General features: G+C 40.5%; 2 protein-coding genes across 3 annotated transcripts in view; one reads left to right on the forward strand and one right to left on the reverse strand.

Annotated features, from left to right (window-relative positions):
- On the forward strand, positions 1–15,357 carry LOC141808000 (zinc finger protein 654-like). The gene is made up of 12 exons (XM_074694270.1): positions 1–200; positions 949–1,094; positions 1,881–1,962; positions 2,196–2,331; positions 2,560–2,762; positions 2,948–3,084; positions 5,087–5,228; positions 5,915–6,199; positions 6,281–7,417; positions 9,672–10,414; positions 10,544–11,583; positions 11,669–15,357. Exons 1-12 carry the CDS (start codon positions 21–23, stop codon positions 11,671–11,673), a joined length of 4,236 nt encoding a protein of 1,411 aa, XP_074550371.1. The 5' UTR covers positions 1–20; the 3' UTR covers positions 11,674–15,357.
- Positions 15,322–18,801, reverse strand: part of LOC141808001 (uncharacterized) — a 13,448-nt gene continuing 9,968 nt past the window's right edge. For both annotated transcript variants that reach the window (XM_074694271.1, XM_074694272.1), the window contains one exon: positions 15,322–17,640. In XM_074694271.1, coding sequence (XP_074550372.1) covers positions 17,512–17,640 — 129 coding nt within the window. In that variant the 3' untranslated portion in view covers positions 15,322–17,511. The remainder of the gene's footprint in view (positions 17,641–18,801) is intronic.

The raw sequence follows: 18,801 nt of genomic DNA on the forward strand, positions 1-18,801 counted from the left end.
TTTGTGTGGGAAACTGGGGGATGCTACGTCACAAACCTGGCAACTTTGGCTATGCGCTGGAAACAGCAGACAGTATGGCGGACAGCGATAGTGATTTGGAGACAGACGGGCTTGAATTAGCCCTGGACACTTTGTGTAATAGACACTGCAGCGAAGTGTCTAATATAAAGAGCAAATCGTACTGCACCGAGTTCTGTGAGGTATGTTAGACTCCTTTGTGTTTTCAGATGTGCCCAGTTATGCTCTGTTTATTGCTAACGCTACTAGCCCCACTAGCTAACATTAGCCCCTGGTGTAGCTATTTAAATGCAGTTGTGTAGCTTTGACATAGCTCACTTTCCAGTGCAGTAAAAGGTCAACAAAAGGCACAGAGATGTATATATGTGTTATTGACTTCTAAAGCCCATACAGTCACGTATACTTTGGTAAAAACAGTCTGATAGTGAAGTATGATTAGCTCTGTGGCTAGTCAGGGAAGCTAAGCTAATTAAAGGTGTACGGTTGTGATAAGTCATGACAGGCTTAGTTTCACTCTTCTAACTTTACCGGTCATCAGTAACAGGTAATGTGAGGACAACGCAGCCAGGCGTGATCTGTTCATCAAGTTTAAGCATCAATTTACAGTATGTAGCCGTAACATTTACACATAGCCCATGATACCACGTATGTAGAGCCTGATCGTGTAGTGTGCCAAATCAGTACAAATGTTTCACAATTTTATTGATAATTTTGGAAGATTTTCGGTGCATAATTTCATTGCAGGAAACGGTAAAACCAAATCATATGGTCAAGTCTGTGATTGTCACCTGCTAAAGCAGTATATTTTTCTCACCGTAAACCTCAGTGAACGAGTGCATCATGATAGTAGTATTTATTCTACGCAGCTGCCCATCTCTTAAAACCTAACATGTTTTTTTTTTTTTTTCCTGTTTTTCTGCTCCCACACAGCTGGTTGAGGAGTACACAGGGCAGTGGCATGTCCCCCTCCCTCAGCTAAAGGTTCTGCGGACTGCACTTTGCAGCTTTACCAAAGCCACTGCTGCCTTCCCTGATGATTGTCAGCACATCCACTATGTCCTCAGCAGTCTGGCCTTGTGAGTATTTCGTTATTTTGAAGCATAGTTAATCCAGATTATAGAGACAAAACTGTATACTTATAGATTCACATGAATAACCAAGAATATGTGAAATGGTGACATTTGCTATGAAGAGCAAGGTATTGGAATCTTTGTTTATCACGAGTAGAGAAAAGTGAAATCATTTCTCATAATGTTGGGGTTTGGGTTTAAAAACACCTCTCCACCTTTAGTCCAATGAATTTTTTGTAAGGAATCCTTATCTCTTTAATATCTGCAAACACAGCCTTATTAGCCTTGCAACCTTTTTTTCACTATGCTTCCCAGAAAAGTAGTCCCTCAGTTATAACATACAGAGTGTAAATAAGATTGGAGCAGATAAAGTGTGTTTTACTGGAATCAAAGTAATGTGCTGAGTTCAGAATTGGCTTTATGCCATTTTGGTAGATGTTTGGTAGATTATTTCTGTGTTGGAACTGGTTCTCGGCAATACAACCTTTCCGTTCTGGAAAGCTTATTTATTTCACTTTGAAACGGTGCCACATACAGGACATGGTGTTTGGCGTTTGTAGAGACGATTTGGCAAATTATTCATGGGGTGCAACCCACATACTCAGCTCTGCTCGTTGAAAAGTGAAGTAAACCGAATTTCCTGTATTTTTACAACAAAGAAATAATTTTAGTTACTTTCTGTGCTTAGTTCAGTTCAAAGGCTTTGATGAGATGAGTTTTTAACTGGCTCTTTGTGAATCTTTTATTTCTTTCATCAAACTGATGTTCTGCTGTTGTCTTTTTTACTTGCAGGAGCTTCTTTGAGCTGATGTTGTTTTTCAGCAAAGAAGAATTTGTGGAGGAGCCCTTAAAAGACATCCTCAATACTTTTAAGGTAAAGATCCTTCAGACACAAGCTGTGGAAAGACTCATTTGACAAATTTACTAGTTTAAATGCTTTGCTTGTTATACAACAACCACATAAATATCTAGAGTTCTGGGTCTAGCAATCCCGATTTCTACATGATGTAAACATTTATTATATGAAAAGTTAGTATGATTCGTAGGCTGAACAAAGACCTGTTTAATGTGCACAGTGTTTTAAATGTGTCTGTATATTCTTTATAGGAGTGTAATACTCGGCTCCAGAGGCACAGGAACATCTACCTTCAGCATGTGAAGATGATCATCAAAGGAGGAGGCCCGTGGGAGAACCCTGTGCTGCAGGGGATCCTGAAGGAGGCAGACTTGTCACCAACAGACGGTAGGCTCATGATTGTGGAAAAGCTGATATGATAGTCAAATGTGGACGCATGTCCAGATCTCCTGTATACACATGGCATCAAAGACACTTAAATGAAGTTTAGCTGCTGCTGTTGTCTCTTTGATATGAATGAAGTGCAAAACTCTCAGTTTTTTCTTTTGAGTCAACATTTGTATGTAAATATCCCCAAATCATGAACACTCACTTATATAACCCCCTCTTCTACAGTTGAGGACTACTTGAACTCGGAGCTGCCGGTGTTCTTTGAGCTGCGGGTTCGCTATCTGCAGGCCTGTGAAAGAATGCAAGAGGCAAAGGCTTTGGCTAAGAGTTGCCTGGAGAATCCAGAGGCTGGAAAGCATTTGTTCTTCCACCAGGCCTACCTGACCTGCCTCTACAAAGCCTCATTACATGAGCATCTTCAGAAGGAGGTAAAACAAAAAAGTGTCTTTACTGGGGTCCTGAAACATTGTTTGGCTGTGTGGAGTAATTTTTTAGGAGATAAAACTTGTACAAGAATCTGACATTATTTAACCAAAGTGTGAAGCAGGTACAGTTTGACTGAATTAAATCTGTATTTGTAATGCGTATGTGTTTGTCTGCCATCTTGTTTCAGATGGCAGAGATAGATGGCAGAGATGCTGTAGAGATCATCTGCAATACAGAGAGTGTTGAAAAGGATGAGCTGCTGCTGTCCCTGTGTAAAGCTTTCCTCACTCAACAGTTACACAATGGAGACATGTACTACATCTGGTAAGGAGCACATGTACATTTAGGCCTGTCACGATAACAAATTTTGCCAGACGATAATTTTCTAAAATATTATTGCCGATAAACGATATTATTGTCAATATTATTTTGATTTTTTTTTTCCATTTTTTTATTGATGTAATTATGATAAATGGGATAACAAAGTGAGTACACCATATCAAAAGCAAGAAACTATAATTTCTTAAGAGTATTTAACTGTAATTAAAAGGTCAGGATCTTTTAAATAAAATAAATTAAACAAAAAATATAATAAATTTAACAAACAAGAAAGAGAAAAAAATACAATGAAAATGAAAAGGACTCTCTTTTAGAAAAAAAATACATGTCAATGAAAATAATTAATACTAATCAAAAACAATAAAACATGGACCCTGTCTCTAAAGAAAAGAACAAAACTCAAAAAAACAACAACAATAAAAACTATATCCTAAATAAAAGGGAGTTTATACAGTTCCTGAATTGTTTGTAACATGTACTTTTTCCCAGTCAATCCGTACTGTCTGTCAAACATTTTTAACATTTCTGGCTTTCAACCGTATTGAAGGGCTGCATTTCTTTGGCAATGTAGCTGTCTTTGAGCGCCCACCATTTGGCTCTTTCATTTCTATTTACTTTGCAGACCAAAAGCCTCAGTAAGAGCGGATTGTCAAAGAACAAGGCTCCGCTGCACCTCCCTCTTCTTCTTCTTAGTCGCCACTATTTTCAAACAAATGCCACATATCAGCTCGTTGGTGTTCATGAGCTCACACTTTGTTCATTCTGATAAAAAACAAAATATTCCCACACTGGGACTGTGGCAGGCAGCTTAAGAACCGTATCTTTGGTGCCATCACTCATATTAGCGTGTGTTTCCTCCTTACCCCTCAGGACGCTTCAGCTCTCTCCGTGTGTACGCGTGAGCAGCCCCATCTTCACCCCGAAGATCACATTTTTGACAGATGCTCACTCCCCTATAAATCCGCCATAAATCTGCTATAGAACCTATGCACCCTGATGTTAGGAAAGATAGACGTAGTGAGCCATCTTCTCATTCAGCCTCTTTGGTCGAAAGAGAGGAGGAAAACAAACATGCATGCACGTGTCAGTTTATCGAGGCTGGCAAACTTACTGAGGACGTTTTTATTTATCATTCGGTTAATTGATTTATTGATTATCGTGACAGGCCTATGTACATTACAACTACACTGGCTTCACTGTTAGTAGTTGGTGTGAGTTAACTTTTGTTCTTGTCTCAGGTTTGATATTGAAAGGTTCCTTTGGTGCAGTATCTTTTCTGTTGATTGATGTTGTATTTGGGTTTGTAAAAAGATTGCGGAAGCCATGTTCCTATCTGTTCTGGAATATGGTGATATGATATACAGACATGCTGCAGTTTCAACTCTTAAGCCACTGGACTCAGTATACCACTCTGCTTTCATAACTGGTGATGGGTACAAAACGCATTATTGTTTCTTATTAGAAAGTTGGCTCACCATCTCTTGATCAGAGACAAAGCAAACACTGTTTTTTTGTACATTTGTAAAGCCCTTACTGGCAAACTACCACCTTACCTCTCAAACCTGTTAGAGTCTTATGATGGGTCCTACATGACTCGTTCATCTAACTTACTACATCTTAAAGTCCCTCAAGTCTACAATGAATTTGTCAAATCTGCATTTTTATTTGATGCCCCTCACTCTTGGAATACACTCCAACAATCTCTAAAGATAACAGCCTTTCCCTTTCTTACAGAGTTTTAGACCTTGATTAATGATCACTGTTTCTTTCACTGTGACTGTTTTAAATGATTCTTTTGCAATTGTTTTTTGATTTATTTGTGTTGTTCATTTGTTCATTGTTCATTGTGATCTCAATGACAGTGAAAATGAGGGTCACCTCAATGTCTTTTTCAAGAATAAATAAAGGTTTAAATGAATGAATGTTATTTCTTATATAACAAAACTTAACCTGAAGTTGTTAACCAGTTTTCCTTTGCTTTTTTCAGGGACCTGGTTTTCATCTGGAGCAGGCTGCATCTCAGAGCTCATCCCTCCAGGCAAGGCTTCCTGGCTGAGTGCTTGCAGTTGGCGTCCTCTGCTACGAACGTCAGAGCTATCTTCCCCTTCATCAAACTCGTCACCACAGAGGTACTGCCAACATCACAGCACCACCTTTTCACTAAAGGTGTAGCTAACACTTTGATCAAATCTGCTGTACAAATTCTACTGCGCCACTTTCAAACCAGAAGCTGTAGCTTGCTTTTCAATGTAACATGGTATCTGTGTAATCCTAGTTTATGTAGTGTGACCTCAAATTGGAATAAACAAATGAGGCACCAGCTTTGGACAGTTGGTCTGTTAGCATTTTAACCATCGTACAGTGAAAGTAGAACAGAGCTTTGTGACATCAAAATTGTCCAAATGAAGAAACAGACCGTAAGGTGAGTTCCTCTCTGTGCAATCCAACATGTTTTTGTCTTAAGATTCAGAATGCCCCTGAGAAAAACTAATGCCTTCTAAAAATTAAGATTGGCAACCATTTTCCCCCCTCAAACAAATACAAAAAAGGAGCATTCTGTGAATTTCCGTGATCATGCTGCCCGGAGAAAAGTTTGTTTCAAATTGTGCCTGAGAACAGATCGGCCTACATGAGATTAATAAAATATTTAACCTGAGGTCAGTATCTGAGAAAGATCCTTGTTCGACTTTCTATCCTGCATACTGAAGGAAGCTTTTATAAAATAGATGGAATATTGCTAATTTAAGGTTAAATCAGGAACAGGACTATCAACCTTTTCACCTCAGTCTGATCCCTTGTGTGTGTTTTTGGACAGTTGGGCGGTGAAGGTGTCCAGGTCTCTGTGGAGCTCTGTGCCAGAGCCTTGCAGCTGTGTGACAAGCAGGCTGACAGCGTGACCCGCTCCTTGGTCTGCAAGACCATCGCCTTTCTGCTGCCCCATGACCTGGAGATCTGTCGAGCGTGCGCCCTTCTGGTCTTCTGCCAGGAGCGCAGCCTGGAGGCGTACCGGACTGTCTGCCTGCTGTACACACACCCTGATCAGGAGCAGCACCCCCACAGCAACCCTGTCCGGACCTGTGTGCGGTTTCATATTCTCCAGGTTAGACTCTCAGAGTTATATTTAGATGACGCTACATCAGAATTCCTGTTTTAATCTAACATTTCTACATCTTCTTCTCAGATGCTCAAGGAGCGCCTGTGCTTTGACCCTGAGTTCTGGAACCTTCTGGCTATAAGGACCCAGTGCCTCGAGTTGATGAATGACAAGGTCATGAAGGCCACCGCTTTGAATGAAATGAAGGAGGAAGAGGAGAAGGAATACAACGAGGAGCCTTCAACAGATAGTCTTTTATACGACTCATACACTCAAGGTCTTAATTCCTGCTCTCGCTCTGAAGCTCCATCTGTGAACCACGACCATCGAGAAGAGCAGACAAAAGAGAGAAAGGCGCTGAAGCGTGTTGCTCCATCACACAAATCTCTTTTAAAGAGGAGGAAATGGAGGAGGGTGCTGCGAAAGAAAAGACAACCCATATCTGATGACGAGGCTGATGTTGTTGATGACCCAGAGTTTAAATACAATCTGAAATCCTCTTCAGGTCACAAGACCATGTACTCACTGAGACGGAACCACAAAAACAAGGAAAACTCTGCAGCAGTCAAGTTACCTCTGGACGGCAAGAGAGAGTATCTGTCTCGATGTGTGAAAAGCCAAATTCTGAAGAGGAAAGGGCGACAGAGATGGTTGCAGGGTCTCCCAAGACTTGAGCCGGTGCAGGCTAAGATGCAGGCTAAGGTGCAGACGGTTAGCGTTACCGGGAAGAAGAGAGGGAGAAAGCCTTTATCAAGACTGGAGCTGTCCTACCCTGAAAATGAAATCTCCATTACGGAGGAGGAGTCAGGAGTTCAGAAGAGGTTGGAAACATCCCAGCAGGAGAGTGAAGTCAAAGTAAAAAGTGAAGAGAGGCAGCTTGAGCAGGTGAACGAACCAAAGATCGAAAATGGAGTGAGAGAACATGCAGACATCAGCAGCAGCTGCAGCGAACAGCCGTGTGAGAAAACCCACATTGGTGCTGAGCTGGTTGAAGGTTCTCAAAGTGAACCTCAAGCTGCTGTTGAGGCTGAGCCTGAGCTAGACGGTCCACCCTTAGAGTTAGTCGACTGCCCAATAGAGCAGTTACACAGTTACTCTCTGAAATCCAGACAGCCAGACGGTGAGAAAACAGAACCTCTAGAATCTTCTTCACTAGAGAAGCCTGATGAAGACAGAGGACAGACACCCCCACAGGAAGAAGAAACAGAGGTGATACAGGAAAAGGTGAGTTACCTTTTTAGTGAAATAAAGCACTTAAATACATGTATTTGCTTCTTCAGTAATGGGTCAGCAGCGTTGCTTGGAACTAGGGATGGGAATCAAAAACAGGTTCCTGTTGGGAATCGATAGGAAATGTTTCAATCCATTGATATCATTAGCCTTTGTGCTTAAAGGGATAGTTCAGTTTTTTTGAAGTGGGGTTGTATGAGCTCTATGTGACCACTAAGGACATTAGATACAGTAGAAAGTTGTCTCCTCTCCCTCAGTAAGACACAAACTTTAATCAATGGTGACGAGGAAATAGGCGCTAACAAGGAAACACAGTATCAGATTCAAAGGCTATTTTCTCTGCCTACAAGAACTAAAATCAAAAAGTAATACCACAGTTTAAGAGTACGACACATAAAATATTTTTAAGTGCATTAAGTCTTCGGAAATATAAACATTTATCTGGACCTAACTAACTGGTCATGTATCCTTCCGCGAAGCACTAGTGCGCTCCGTCCCCCCTCCTCCTTTCAGCTGTAGGGAATGTAAACAAGCTATGCTTTGGGCGCCGGTTGTAGCCTCGTGTAAGTTTGATCAAGTATTGTAATTATTTTGTTTGTACTCTAAGGATTGTGAGGCAGCGTAGGAAATTCAAAATGAGTGACTATGACAGCGACGATGAAGTTCCATTCACTTTGGAATCAAAAGGATACCTGTATGAACCGGAGCACACAGAAGAAGAGCTGCTACAGATGGCGACTGAAAGGAATACAGAGGAAACATCCGCGGACACTGGACATCGAGATGCTGAGTGTTACTGCTGCCACGACTGTTGTTGTTGTTGCTGTTACAGGACACTCCAGAATTCAGAAGAGCAGTGAAATCTGTGCGATGAGTTATCCAGACGGCTTGAGAGCCAGCAGTGTCGTCAGACAAATCCTGAAGAGTGTCTGTAACCAAGTTCCACTCGTGACAGCAGTAACACTCAGCATCCGTGGGCATTGAGTCACAGCTCAGACATTTACACCACTGAGTATTTCCGACTCCATCTTGATGTCCAGTGTCCGCGGATGTTTCCTCTGTATTCCTTTCAGTCGCCATCTGTAGCAGCTCTTCTTCTGTGTGCTCCGGTTCATATAGGTATCCTTTTGGTTCCAAAGTGAATGGAACTTCATCGTAGCTGTCATAGTCACTCATTTTTGAATTTCCTACGCTGCCTCACAATCCTGTTATTTCCCTGTTAGCGTCTATTTCCTCGTCACCATCGATTACAGTCTGTCTTACTGAGGGAGAGGAGACAACTTTCTACTGTATCTAATGTCCTGGTCACAAAGAGCTCATACAACCCCACTTCAAAAAACTGAACTATCCCTTTAACAATTCCCTTATTGATTCTTTACGCTATGCTGGACCTGCCGGACCTTATGTCGGTAAGGTCTGCCGCAGTTATCTTAACTTGAGCAGATAAATAACAGTTTCCCAAGAAAACTCAGATTCATGATTTTCAGCTTGAATGTTTTTCTGAAGAACTGAAAACACAAAGAAATGAACATTACTCTCTATCAGGAGATTCCTATTCAACACATTCAACATGGTATAAATTTTATGTTAGCTTGATGCTAATGTAAATGGGAAATTTCATTGATATGCTAGCGGTTAGAATACATCATATAAATACAGCTTCAGAATAGAATTTCAACTTTCATCACAGAAACACATCACTTTGTTAATAATACTGATGTTAAAATACAGGCAAATGAAAAAGACTCATTGCTGGCTTAATAACTACGTCAAGGTTCCAAACAACTTAAAATACTGCTGTAACCTCTTCGAGACACTAGTTAGCCTACTTGAGTCGAAAAAACATACAATAAAAGAGTACATTAATGTCACATGATGTTCAATTTTTACTGATTCCTGTATCCAGAGATATCTAGATCCAGAGGCCAATTACATATTTATTCACTTATAAACTCAATTTAATGTTGTTGACCCAGAAACCTGTAAAGCTATTTTTTGTACAGAGGAAATTCACAGGAAGAATTAATTAGGGAATTGATAAAGAATCAGATTCATAAGCAGAAATGATAAGGGCATTGGTATCAATGAAATCTTATCAATATCCATTCTTACCTGAAATTGTCTCCACCTCATCAAAAATCATCAAGAAAAAAAAACTTTAAATCATGACAGTGTGTGTGAATATGCGAAAACAGAAGTTTCAGTCCCTGTCTAATAATTATTTTCTTCATTTGTTTCTTTTCTCCAGGCTGCAGCCAAAAGAACATGGAGGGAAAGAATGCTCCGCACTCAACAGTATTCTCATTTAAAGTTCCACTGCAAACTGTGCCGCAAAGACTACAAAGGCCTGAATGTAATGAGGCACGCCCTGTCACACCTTAAGAGGAAGAAGTGTGTCCTCTGTGGGAAACGCTTCATGCAGTTCTCCACTGCCAAAAAGCACGTTCTGGACCACATCAACGAAATGTGCAAGCAGAACCCTCCTGATAGAAAGGCACACACGGAGGAAACGCCGGCTGAAAACGGGATCAAAGATATCAAGGAAACTCCAGCTGAGCCTCAGGTCTCCAAAAAAGTCAAGAGGAAAGTGTCCGAGCTGGAGAGAGAGGATCGGATCATCAGGAACATCCGCACTCTTATTAAAAAGACCTCCATCATTTCCAAAAAGGGGAAGACCTCAAACGTAAGCATGAACGATCTAATTGAGTTCAAAGACGAGCAGGTGATTATTCAAGATGGCCTGGTGATCGTCAAAGATCAGCCTGTGATCGAGAAAGAGGAGGGCGGAGAGGGGGAGGGGCGACCTGCAGGAGAGAACGGCTGCTTTGTAGACATGAAGTATCACCTGTGCCCCTCGGCGTCATGTGATCGCGTGTTTTTGAGGATCAACAGCACGCTGATGAGACATGCTGTCAAGTGCCATATCAAAGAGGAGGAAGTGCTGGAGAAGATTTACGTCTGGGCCAAACACAAGTGCTCGCTTTGCCTTAGGTAAGCTATTAAAGAGCACTGTGTTTATCATGTCTTTTTTTAATCTACACTTTTTTATAAAAACATTTTTTAATTGCAAATGGATTTGTTGATCATAACTGAATCCTTTGTTGTTTTTTCCTCCCCCAGGAAAATGCAGTTCCTCCAGCAATACAAGGACCACATGAAGCAGCACGACGACCCCCTCCAGTACTTCTGTTACCACCTGGACTGTAATCAGCGCTTCTTGACTCAGCAGGAATTAAAGGAACACATCTCTACCCACAATCCAATCAGGCCTCAGTGTCCATTCACAGCCTGCGAGAAGCTTTTCCCAAGCCTTCAGTGTCTCTACGATCACGAGTGGAGACACTACATCCCAACCCCTCAGAGAGAGGAGCTGGAGGTGGGACCCAGCAGGCAGAGGGAAAGTGCAGAGGCTCCATGGAAGCAGAGAGTGAAGGTGGAGGAGATCTGGCTGCAGAGTAAAACCGAGCAGAGGAGGAGTCCTACGATGGATCACGCCGAGGTGTCTCAGGCGGAGAATTGCACAGAAATGACCAAAACTGTAAGTCACCATGAAGGAGTCAGTGCAGCGTGCAGCAGTCAGCTGTTACAGACAGAAAACCCTGCAGAGGGAAATCCAGTGAATGAGTGCAAGGCTGTGAATGGATACGTAGACGAGGGAGGAAGTCAAGTGCCAGGGGAAAGGACTGAACCATCCTGTACCAGTGTTGCATCCCCAGGCAGGAGTGCTCGAAAAAAGCCGCCACCTGAGGTCCCAGACCCCCTGAACGTCAAAAACCGTGATGGCGTGTCGATCACTGACCCAGGAATGCCGGAGAAACTTGGAGAGCCCAGCATCACAGAGCACAAAACCTTCAAACCAGTGAAAGCCCCCTTCATTCGGCCACCCCCCTCCACCTACCTGGACGAATCCGTTACCTCAATGCGCAAGAGGAGGACTGAAGAAGAAGTTGCTCCAAAGAAAATCGTCTACTGGAAGCTTAAGAAAAAGCAGGTCTCTGCTGAGGAAACTCTTTTGAGTGTGAAAAGTGAAGCTCCTGAGCAGAAGATCAGACATCGCTGTGCCAAATGTCTTTCTTCATTCAGCAGTTTAGAAGAATTACAGAAACACCAGGCGCTCAACACCTGCTCCGCTCTCTTTGGCTTCGATTCCGATGATGAAAGTAAGAAAGTGCTGACTACTTAGAGAATAAGAACAGTATTGTGTGATTTTTTATAATACAATTTGCTTTGTCTTTTCATTTTTAGGTTAGTGTCGAGGGGAAAGGACTCACTCGAGTGAATCTGCTGCCATGCTCAGGACAAGACTTCAAGATACAGGAACACTGGAATGCTTGCTTGATTCTTGCTCAAAGTATGGAAACAGAGGAGACACGTGCCAAAATGAGTATTGGGAGGATTTTTGCATTCTTATTCAAATCACAGAACCTTTTCAAGCAATATTTTTGATATCTTTAAGGTTTTCAGTACTCTGTTAGATCTTCCTTTTCTCAAAAACCAAATCAGTCACATAAAATCAAACACTTGGTTCCACAAACAAATTTGCTTCCTGTGCAAACATTTGCATTACACCGTAAGATGAATTTATAATTTCTTCCAGTTTGATTTGCTAACATCACAGGGTTATAACCTTTAACAGTCAGGTGGTGTAAGCCTCAGTTATTATAGATATAACTAAATCTGGATTTTCTGCAAGATTTAATTTTTTTAAATAACAGCAGTAGTTAACACTATTTGCCATTTGAGGATGAAAATTGATTGGCTTTGAGGTAATTTTCCTTTTCCTTTTCCCATGTGGTGTAAAGTTTCAACTAACGCATCACTGTCGGCTTCATCTCATAAATTCTAATATCTTTCTTGACTTTGCACCTAAAGTAAGAGTGTTACATGCCTTGTTTCATAAGAAGTGTGAGCTTCCCTCAGCGATAAGCATATTCATTTGACTTTTTCTTAAAATAATGTCACAAGAAATACTGAAAAAGTGGCATTACCCTTATGGCAAAATTACTTAAAATCTAAATATTTTCTTAGAATCATTATCAATTAAAGTAAGCTTTAAAGCTTTTGCTTTTTTTGTTAAAGAGGGGGTATTGTGTTCATTTTTTCAAGGCTTCATACTTTCCTTCTGGTACCCCGGTGGTAGCTTTGCATGATCCACAACTAGGGATGCGTACTGATTTAGTTACTTTTTTAGAATCAGAATCAGAATACTTTATTGATCCCCGAGGGGAAATTTCATTTCAGTTACATTCCTTTCAAGACATATAAGAAAACAAACATGGGGAAACTTAGAAATGAGATGAACCTAGGAGCTCGCCAGCTACCCAGCGCCCCCCTTTGCAATAGATATAAAAAAATCAACATTCGGAGAAGAGAGGGGAACCAACCAAATTCTGACATTGATTCACGTACAATCAAACAGTACCATATTTTGGTTCCTAAACGCATCCTTGTGACTGTGATAAAGTGGAAGAGTAGGTGATTTTCTAACTGGACATGAACACAGCATTGCAAGGTTATATACTGAAGGACAAATATGTTAAACTGAAAAACTTTGAGATTTTAGCATGAAACAAATTAAAGGTGCCATAGGCAGGATTACTGTGTTCTCTGACATCACGCCCTTACGCAAGTTTAGCCCCTCCCACAAGAAGTTTACACACAAATTTATGGTTCTTCCTTTTTGCTCTTCTTCTTCTTCTTCCCTCTCTTCTTCTACTTGCTGTCCTCATTTAACTCCTTGGTGTTTTGGGGTTTGGAAGTCTGGCAAGGCAGGTAAATATGCGAGCCAGGACTTCCTCATGCGCGTTCACGAGAACAAGGAGCTTTACAACCAATCGCGATGAAGGACGATCAATCAGGATAGGAGCCTCAGGGGCTCTTCTGATTGGCCAAAGATACCTGGAGTGGTCGAGAATCCTTGTCAGCTCATAACAGAGACAGATGGAAATGCTGCGACCTCGCGGTAGTGCAATTATACTACACTCATAAAGGGTTATCAATGGATACTCTAACATTTAATCCAAAGAAAACACAAAAAATAGCATTGACTAGCTAAATCCTGCCTACGGCACCTTTGATAGTTATTACCTTGTTAACACACACAAAAGTACCGAAAATTGGAACCATTGATTAGCAGTACCGATTGCCAGGTACCAGGCATCGGACCATATCATTTCAAATGTGAGAGGTACCCATTCCTATTTACAACTCAAAAAGATCCCTGCTTTGAACCCTCATGTCAGTCTGATAGCTTTATTTTAGCTGCTGTCTCTTTAAGTCTTCCTGCTTCACAAGCCCCCTTCCCTCTGATTGATCAGACAGAGCTATAGGCAGACCTTGGTGTTTGAGGCCCGCCACCCTAATGCATCATAAACCAGTTTGGAGATCCTAAGGTGATGACCTCATCATTTCAACAAGTCTCATGCAGATCTGGTGCTTATTATGGAACTGATGTATAACTATTCAGAGAATATGTAGTTTCAACATGTGCACATGTTCAGTTGAGACTTTTAGCATTATAAGCCCTTGCTTAACCCCTCAACTTGGTGCTAAACTATTTGGTAGAGCATTTTTGATTTGCTATAGAGGGATTATCAGTCCATGCTGTCATAAAGATACGCATGCATTTTGAGCGTAGAAGCAACATTTGGCTACGTTTATCCAGAAATGTATGGTTGTTCTGTTGCCACTTGTCAGAAATGATACTATACAACAGAGACAACATCTATCAAGTTTGGACGGTTACAGAGCAGCCAGTGTTTTGGAGTTAATAATGACTATGCTAACTGGTGACTCTCAGTCGAACGTGTCTGCACACAACGGAAGTGTTTCCATAGGACACTTAAAAGTGATGCACATGTCCAGCCATGCTTCTTGTTGACATTGGTTTTTAGTCACAGCGATAGGCTAATATCTGAATCATGTGATCACAATGTTAAATAAATCAAAAGCACTTTCTTTTATCTCATTTTCCTACATAACTCACAGAAAGAGAGTCATGATGAAGCTGTGCTTCTGCACTCAAGTTGCGTTGCATCCGCTGTTGTTGATAAACAAATGATCCCTCTATACCTGATTGAAAATATGTTGAGTAACCTCATTTGGTTGTTTCTACAGCTTTAAATAACTATTATGATTGTTTTGGTTGCTGGTATTAGTGCTTTTTATTAGTAAACATGAAAAAATAAGTCAAAACATTTTTTTCTTGGATGGAAGGGTTAAAGAACACATAGACTCAATATAACTTCCATTTAAAAATTGAAAAATTAAGGGTTAAATTAAGGGAAAGCACAACACCCCCTCTTTAATCAGTCAGCCTTTTGATTGGTCTTCCAATCCTAAAATGACAAATATTTTCTTGAAATTTTGCAGCTATTGTGATCTTCCTGAAAGCGGGTTCTGCATTAAAACCAATCAGTGTCTTTGTGCCAAGACTCATTGACAGTGTTAAACTGCAGTTGAACAAACCAGACATTTAGATATGGGTTGGACTGTACCACACTGCTTTGATTTCAACTCAAGTTTCATTTTTTTACTCAGTTTCACTTCATGAAAATGTATTTCAGTATGTAGAATATTTTAGCTCGGTGGTGATGTACATACTTTTGAGACAGATGATCGGTTTGATAACTTTGATGTTTTTATTGGATTGCACTCCTAAACCTTCTTATTTATCTGTACAAATGTTGATAGCTTGTACTTGTAAAGGTAATGACTGCCCTTCTATATTTTCTTACAAGAAAAACTGAAAATGAAAAAAAAAAGGTGAGTCAGTTTGTTTAAATAAACAAATGAAATGAAAAACTGTTTTCATGCTCTTGGTTCATTTTGTTTGTAGCAGTTTCTTCCTGCCAGGCAGGCAGCAGTCTGTCATTACAGGAGATCAAAGGGTGAAAGAAATGACAGACTCATTCATTGTACACATTTTATTTGTAGTTCAGCATTGCATATTTACTCCACATATTGCTTTTTTGTACCCTTAGGAAAGAGGAAGTACAGTAATAAGAGATTACACTGGAATTTCTGTTTACAAAAGTTTTTGCATCACATTGTCCTGATTCATGTGGTAACTGACAGGGATCACTTTATGGAGGAAAAACCAGGATGTTCTTTATATTACAGATAAAAGAAAGCCTGGATACACTCATCACAGCCTTAGTGTGTAGAAAATGTGGTCCCTTATCAACGTAAAGTTTTAAACCCACTGCCTGAAAAGGACATTTTGAATATGGCTGTCTTAACCAAACTCAGTGGGACCAGGCTCTACTGTGTTTCATTAAAAGACTTTCCATGACACTTGTTTTTTTTTTTAACTGAGTGTGTATATTCTTCTCTCAAAATTCTTCATTTAAAGTCTGGAGTTTTTTCTGGCTGAGTTTACAGCCTTACACCTAAAAAGCAGCAGGGGGGCGATCCTGTCACAGGGCAGCATTCAAGGTTGGAGGGTTTCCAGTACCTCATGCAGGAAACGGTACAAACACATGCTTCTGAGTCCTTATGCTGCTAAAGAAACTGACGACCTGTTTGTGAGCATGACAACCTTGTCTCTTTATAAAAATGCATGCAGCATACTGTGACAAACTGGGTTGTGTTACCATAAAACCAAACAGTGTTTCTTCTCATTTTCCTTCAACCTGAGTGAAGCTACGGAAAGTTAAAAGCCTCTTAAAATTGTATTTTTATTCTGCAAACACATATTAATCATCTCCATAAACTTTATTTAGCTCATATTTAGCCGTCACACATTAATATAAAATAGATATGTTAAAAGAAAAGGCTTGAACACGTAAGGCTCAGTGAAGCACTGAAGTAGTTTTCTTTCAGAGGGGGCACTCTACGTAGGCTTTAATGAAATAATTATAATAATAAAAATAATGATAGTAACTAAACTGCTACATTAAAATGTGTTTACATCATTATAGAGAAAATTATATTCAAGATCTCTTCTACTCTTCTCAAGGTACAAACATCTTGCTAATCACATGATTTTGTGATGTAGTCCAGATGTGAATATTTTTCCAAACATGACATTTAAGAAATATTTTCATTATTCATAATATACCAACAACCTCTTTTAAACTACATATTCAAATAAAAAAGATAAGTTGCACTTTTCTGGTTTGAAATGGAAGACCAAGATGAAAACTATGAAGAAAGGACTGTACTAAGTATCTTTTTAGGTTACAAAACATGCAGTTGCAACACTTTTTTTTATTATTCAGAGAAAATGCTGCTAAAGGGATGCTGCCAACAACCAGACACAACCTCCGTACAACAATTCCAGTCCCAACCTCGGCCGGTCACATTAAAGATAAATGATGCAGCAACACCCATTGGTAAAAAACCACATTGCATTACTCGGGTCGAAGTGAATAGAAAAAGTTAAATTTCTCACGAAAAATTTTACCAGCAACTATCTAACTTATAATCGCTGACAGTTTCTTTTTCTGGATTTACATCAGTCCTTCATCCTCAAGAAAAAAGCCACTTGTTGCCATCTGACTGTGAAAAATGGCACCAAAATAATGAAGTAGCTTGAGATTGATTCAGAATTGGAAATAGTTTGATATGGCTTATCACGGTAGAGCGTTACCTCCATCTACTTCCAATGAATGCTCGTAAAACCCAACAAGTGTTGAGTAAAAACATGAAGATTTTGAGCATTTCTGTCGCCTGAGTTTCTGACATGATGTTATTAAGCTAGAACTGGAGGACCTGAAAGCCATATTGTTACATCACTATGCTAAAACCTCTTAGCGTTAGCTTTCTCTGAGCAGAAAACATCTCCTATAACTTCTGTTCCTGGTTTAGTTTCTCTGTGAATCTTCAGAACTTAAATGGAGCACAACATACAAACAAAGAGTGAAAGATCTTACAATTTAACCTTAAAGCTATGATATTCCTACAAGAGATTTTGTGGTACAGTGCAAACACCCCCTCACCTCTTAGTTTACAATTATTATTCATTTTTTTGCATAAAATATTTGCATTGTTTAGGACCAGAGCATTGTGCAACATGTCATCACCGACCTCCAAGCTGCGGAGAGATGCAAAGAAGACAGAGCATACGTCCATCAGTGTGTACGCGCTCAGTGGGAGCTGTTGGTGCTCCAGTCGTAAGGGAGGAAGCTGACTTTAGTCTTCCCAGCAGAAAGGACGCCCTGCAAGCTGGTCTTCTTTGGAGAGTCACCCATGTGCTCCAGCACCCACTTCAGGAGCTTTGGGAGGGATGAGGGGGCAGATGAGACACATGGCAGCATTTGATTTAAGACAACACTATCCTGTTAAAATACATGCTCTGTGTACTAAGAGAAGTACTTGATTTGAGAGTACAACACTGCAAAAAATATATATATATATATATATATACAATCCAGTGTTTGTTTTATTTTAGCAGAAAAATAATTTATTGGTCTAAATACGAGCCGTATTCATCTGACAAGTCCAGAAGAATGAATTGTTTTTAGATATTTAAAGGTCCCATATTATGCAAAAATCACTTTATCAAGTCTTTTAGTGAAATTTGTGGGAGCAGATACCCCTGTACCCCCTCCCGGTCCACTCCTCTCCCCGCTGCTAGAGAGATGGAGAGGAGTATGGCTGTTTTTGGCTGCACAAGCTTCCCATCTCGGAAGAAGACAAGACTAAGTGGAAAGGAAACGTGCCAGCTACACTCAGTAAAACTGTGCATGTGTGTTCTAGTCACTTCACGGCCGACTGCTTTTCCAACTTTGGACAGTACAACAGAGGGCGAATAGACTGGTCCTGAATCCAGGCACATTACCAACCATCCACCAACAAACCTGGGACCCTGGGATGTGAGTATTTTAAATGCTGTGTGCTGTGGAGCAGATGGAAGAGCTTTTACTCAGTGTCCCCCCTGTCTCTGTGTTAGCTTCAGGATGCTAACTGTAGCTGTGGTTAGCCTGTTGTTTTAGCCTGTAGTGTTAAGGTAAACAAGCTTCACTGTTTTCTAAACATTGTGCACTCGGAGCTCATGGTGCCGCTCTCAGTGACAAGAAGAGCAGGGCGGTATTAGCGGTGGCTCATTTACATATGAAGGCCACGCCCACTAAATCAGGGCGTTCTGAACAGAGGGGCTATGAGAGCCTGGAAACAATGCTGCTGTGCTTGATTTATTGGCTTTTTGGACCAAAACATGTTGCTACCATTCCATGAAGACATCAATGATCCATATTAAACTGCAAAAAGGAGCGGAATATGGGAACTTTAAAAGTAAAAATGACACATGAACAGCTTCCAAAGAGTGAAAAAATAATCTCCCACTAAAGTGAGAAATATTTTCTGGTCTATTTTCTGTATTCGGAAATTTCTCATTAAATTCAGCATTTTTTTCTAGCCCCACTGGCAGATTTTCG

This window comes from Halichoeres trimaculatus, unplaced genomic scaffold (assembly GCF_033239565.1).
Source record: "Halichoeres trimaculatus isolate MK-OKI-2021-1 unplaced genomic scaffold, fHalTri1.1 fHalTri1_scaffold_19, whole genome shotgun sequence".
Classification (NCBI taxonomy): Eukaryota; Metazoa; Chordata; class Actinopteri; order Labriformes; family Labridae; genus Halichoeres; species Halichoeres trimaculatus.

Coding starts and splice junctions, on each gene's coding strand:
- LOC141808000 (XM_074694270.1), top strand. CDS start 21: ATGCTACGTCACAAACCTGGCAACTTTGGCTATGCGCTGGAAACAGCA. Junction 3,085..5,086: donor GGAGACATGTACTACATCTG/GTAAGGAGCACA, acceptor TGCTTTTTTCAG/GGACCTGGTTTTCATCTGGA. Junction 7,418..9,671: donor CAGAGGTGATACAGGAAAAG/GTGAGTTACCTT, acceptor TCTTTTCTCCAG/GCTGCAGCCAAAAGAACATG.